The 4,915-nt window shown below is 35.7% G+C and overlaps 1 protein-coding gene across 1 annotated transcript; it reads left to right on the top strand.

Moving 5' to 3' along the window:
• Nucleotides 1–479: 479 nt before the first annotated feature.
• LOC108471309 (formin-like protein 11) lies at nucleotides 480–4,082 on the top strand. Its single transcript, XM_017772947.2, has 4 exons — nucleotides 480–2,598; nucleotides 2,673–2,863; nucleotides 2,960–3,195; nucleotides 3,273–4,082. The coding sequence occupies exons 1-4, from the start codon at nucleotides 1,148–1,150 to the stop codon at nucleotides 4,002–4,004; spliced, it is 2,610 nt and encodes an 869-aa protein (XP_017628436.1). The 5' UTR covers nucleotides 480–1,147; the 3' UTR covers nucleotides 4,005–4,082.
• The last annotated feature ends 833 nt before the right edge of the window (nucleotides 4,083–4,915 follow it).

The raw sequence follows: 4,915 nt of genomic DNA, 5'->3' as shown, positions 1-4,915 counted from the left end.
AAATATATCGACTGCTTTACTATTATAAGTTTGAATTTAATAAATTTGATGAAATCAAATTAAATTAAATTTAAATTTAAATCACATAAAATTTTAAATTCTACTCAAAATTCCCATTATTTGAAGATATGTATGATATAAGACTTGGCATCAATGTGCAGTCAAGTACTTTAACAGGAATTTTTTTTTTGGGGTCAATAACAGGTCTGATTTGAAGATATCATATACTTATCTTCAAATCTTTTATTTGGGTGAAGTGACAAAACAGGGTCTAAAACAATTACTGGAAATCAACATCAACACCACCAAACCATTGATACCATGGGGTTCTTTTTATTATTATTAAACCTTGATAGTTACAAAGGCAAACCTTGAAAAAAAGCTTGAGAAAGGGACTAATAAATAAAAAAGAAAAACAAGTCTAATAGATTTAGCTCCCTCATAATGCAGCATTGAAAAGCCTAGCTAGCTTTGGACTTGCATGGCTTTTAATTTCATAATTCAAGAATTTAAAACATTACCAACCATTTTTTTTTCAACCTCTGTTTCTCTCTCTCATCTTTTAATTATGGGGGTTGGGGGAAAACTTATGCTTTCAAGGGTTAGCCAAGTCCAACAGAATAGGACCCTACATATATATATTTTTTAAGGTTTCATGTTTAGGACCTTTTTATAGTGGACTTTAGTATTATAAAAAGAGAACAACAGTGTTTAAATTGCAAAGACCATGGATTCAGGTATTAATGGGTCTTAAAAAGTTAAAACCTTGAAGAAAATGATGAGATGAATGAGCAATAAAGAGAAAAGCCAGAAATTATGTGCTAGCTTTCTGCTAATAGAAAACATATCAGAATAAAAGTAATAAAATAGAAGTTTAGGGTTAAATTGACCTCTACACATTAAAAGGTGATTTGCAGGACAATGGGAGATTTTATGAAGGTGAGAAATAAAGATAAAGAAGGGGTTCAGTACAACAGCAACTGCCAGGATCAGGGGTTCCTTGGAGTAGCATTAAAGACTTATACAGTACCAAAATAAATTTTCTTCTTTTTCTAGTGGGGAAGAAGAAACAAAAAGAAAGTAGATTTATCATTTATAAGCTGAAAAAAAAAAAGGTTTGATTGGTGTAGTTGGGGAAAAAAAAATCATGGGTTTTGGTTTTCAGATTCTTCACATGATTTTCATCATACTCATATTGCAAAGCTCTTACATTTTGATTGCTGATGCTTTAATGGAGTATACAGCAGAGGGGTTCAGAGTTGATTGGGTACAACAATTGTATTTCATGGAGGGAAGTGGGGGCAATGAGAACAAGATTGAGAAAGTTTCAGGACAGGATGATAATGAAGTAAAAGTAGCTTCAATTGTGCTAAAGTTTAGAGCTTTACTTGGACTGAAAAGCAGTACCAAAACAAGAACTCCATTAAAGGGTGTTAATGGATGTTGTTACACACCATCTCCTTCTCCATTACCAAACATTGAAGCTGAGGTTTCAGTTCCAATTCCAGCACCAGCGCCAGCAGTGCCGAAGGTTTCCCATTTCCATTCTCCACCGCCTTGGTCAAGTTCCAAGCCTCAACCTTACAAAGTTCATGAACAAAATGGAGATAAAGGAAGAGTTAAAAGGTTTCTGGTTCCAGTCCTTGTGTCTGTAGGTGCTGTTTCTTTAGCTTGTGTTCTTGGGGTAATCTGTTTTTGTGGCAAAATCAGGAAGTACAAAAGGAAATCAATGAAAACAGGAAGAATCAGAGGGAAATCTAAGTGTTTGAGTTCACAAAATTCATCAAACAAAGTGAGTTTAGATCCGAGCATTGATCTTTTTTATCTTAATTCCTTGGGAGTGAGCTTAGAGCAGCAACAAGCTTGTTTGAAAACATCACCAAATCATAGCAAAGAATGTTCAACAAGGGAAATTACATCAGTCCATGAAGATGTAGAATCAGGAAGATATGATTCTGATGATGGGAAAAGCTCAGTTTCTGACAAAATAATTCCCATGGAATGTCATTCATCTGATGATGAATCTTTTCATTCCTTTGTTGATTCCCATTCACCAAATGCTAGGCTTTCCAATGCTTCGGCTGGTAGTCTTAATGACACATCAGACATTCCCATGGATGTATCAAAGAAATCTCCATCTCCGCAGCATTCCACGCCCCCACCGCCACGACCACCGCCACTGCCTCCTCTCCCTCCGGTTGAGCGTGTTGCTCCTTTAAGTTTTGTCTCAACAGCAACAACTAGAGCAACAATGAGAACTTCAAGTTCAAGTTCTTCAACATTGCTCAATGAAACACCTAGGGATTCAGATTCTTCTTTAGGACTAAACCAAAACGAAGCTAACTTGGTTGACACCTCGTATTCACCTAGAATACCTTCTACTGTTTCACCAAGTCCACCTAGTGTCATTCCTCCACCACCTTGTCCACCTCCCTTTCTGAAAAGTCCACCTCCTCCACCACCCCAACTTCCACAGTACTCACCAATAGGCAAAGATGGTGTTCCATTGCCAAAATTGAAGCCACTTCATTGGGACAAAGTGAGAGCTGCACCAGACAGGTCTATGGTATGGGACAAGCTGAGGTCAAGCTCATTCGAGTAAGTTATTTCTTATTCTTTTCTTTGTATACAAAATTTATACCTTTCTGATATACCAATATAACATCAAACAGATTGGATGAGGAAATGATGGAGTCACTTTTCGGATACAACATTCAAAATCCAATGAAGAATGATGAAACAAAAAGCAAAACCCCTTCTCCAAGTAAGCATGTACTTGAGCCCAAGAGATTGCAGAACATAACCATTCTCTTAAAAGCACTGAATGTAACAGCTGAGCAAGCTTGCAATGCATTGATGAAAGGTATAACTCTGAAATTCCTTTACTTTTTTATTTGCCTGAAATGCTTATTATTAAGAACAAAATTCCCATGATTATTATTTTCTGGTGAAAAAGCAGGAAATGGATTGGTTTTACAACAATTAGAAGCATTAGTGAAAATGGTACCCACCAAGGAAGAAGAGGCTAAGCTTTATGGCTACAAAGGAGATATCAATGAGTTGGGGTCTGCTGAGAAGTTTGTTAAAGTGCTTCTAAGTGTTCCGTTTGCCTTTTTACGTGCCGAAGCTATGCTTTACCGAGAAACTTTCGATGACGAGGTTATTCATCTTAAAAGCTCATTTTCAATGCTGGAGGTAAGCATCAAGCCGTAATTCATATAATATACGTTGTGGTAAAAAAAGCATTAGTAAATTTGTCCTTGTTCTACTAGGAAGCCTGCAGGGAACTCAGATCAAGCAGACTCTTCTTAAAGTTACTTGAAGCTGTACTCAAAACTGGCAATCGAATGAACGTTGGGACAATCCGAGGAGGCGCTAGAGCGTTCAAGCTTGATGCCCTCCTTAAGCTTGCTGATGTGAAAGGAACTGATGGGAAGACTACTTTGCTCCATTTTGTTGTCCAAGAGATTGTTCGTTCGGAAGGAATAAGAGTCTCAGATAGCATTATGGGGAAGATCAACCAGCGAAACAAAACCAGAACAGCTGAAGAAAAAGAAGAAGATTACAGAAGAATGGGACTAGACCTTGTTTCGGGTTTAAGTACCGAACTTTACCATGTCAAGAAGACAGCAACAGTTGACCTCGATGTTCTTGCAAGTTCTGTCTCAAACCTATCAGATGGCAAGGCCAAACTGCAACATCTAGTTCGAGAAGAGCTATCAACAGACGAAAAAAGTGGGAATTTCGTTCGTTCGATGAACTCCTTCCTGGATTATGCAGAGAAGAATCTAAAGGAGCTGGAAGAAGATGAACATAAAGTTCTTTTACATGTTAGAGAAATCACAGAATATTTCCATGGAGATGTGAGCAAAGTAGATGAAGCAAATCCGCTAAGGATATTCGTGATCGTAAGAGACTTTCTGGGAATGTTGGATCATGTTTGTAAAGAGCTTAGGAACTTGAAAGTCCCAAGTAGTCCTGGCCCTCTGGCTCCATTTCGATAGAGTAGAATGTGTTTACTTGTGTGTTAATAAAAGTTTTGTAATCCCAAACATTGATCAGTGAGGCTTTCGTGTTACAAATTTCTAAGGCACTATCCAAATCCATATTTTAAGGGCATCCTATAAGGAAAACCAGAAGAACAATAATGGGTTTTGAACAAATAGCAAACAAGCATACAATAAGCAAATAATCAATGTTTTTGTAACACCCTTTGATCCGATTTGTTGGATCCGGATCTCAGGTATTACCGCACAGCACTTAACCATTTAGCAAAAAACAGTTTATAATTTCTTACTTCTTTAAAACATGTTCTATTGCATTTCAATTGAAAAATCCATAAACCCATACCATGCTTCTTTCTTCATTGTCAATTCAACTTTACGATATGTTAAAAGAAATAAAGTAGTAGAAAAATAGACAGAAAAGAATAAAAAATAATGAAAAAAAAGTTAAATGAACATAAAAAAAATTAAATGGTTTAAAACGAAAAAATATGAAGACCAATTATATAATTTAACCTAAATTTTTTGTTTAAAATGATGATTCAACGTACTACGTCAATTTACTGTTACAGATTCAACGTACTACGTCAATTTACTGTTACACCGTTAACGACAATTAACGGCTCAGTGATTAAAATGTTACAACACAATAATATAAGTGGCTAAAATGTAACATTTCAAATATAAATGACTAAAATATAACTTGAGGTAAACAATAGTGATCATAGATGTAATTTACCCTAAAAATAATTAACAAATATTATTTTTTGAAAGTATAATTAATCAAGTAGAAGCCAATCGGGTGTGTTAGTAAAACTTTTATAATTCCAGTGTATTAATCAATGAAGCATTCGTCTTGCAGACTTGTTTGGCACTATCCTATAAGAAAAACTAGAAGAAACAACAATTCT

Source organism: Gossypium arboreum, chromosome 11, assembly GCF_025698485.1.
Source record: "Gossypium arboreum isolate Shixiya-1 chromosome 11, ASM2569848v2, whole genome shotgun sequence".
Taxonomy (NCBI): domain Eukaryota; kingdom Viridiplantae; phylum Streptophyta; class Magnoliopsida; order Malvales; family Malvaceae; genus Gossypium; species Gossypium arboreum.
Note: the sequence above shows the minus strand (reverse complement) of the source record. Positions and strands in the feature narration are given on the sequence as shown.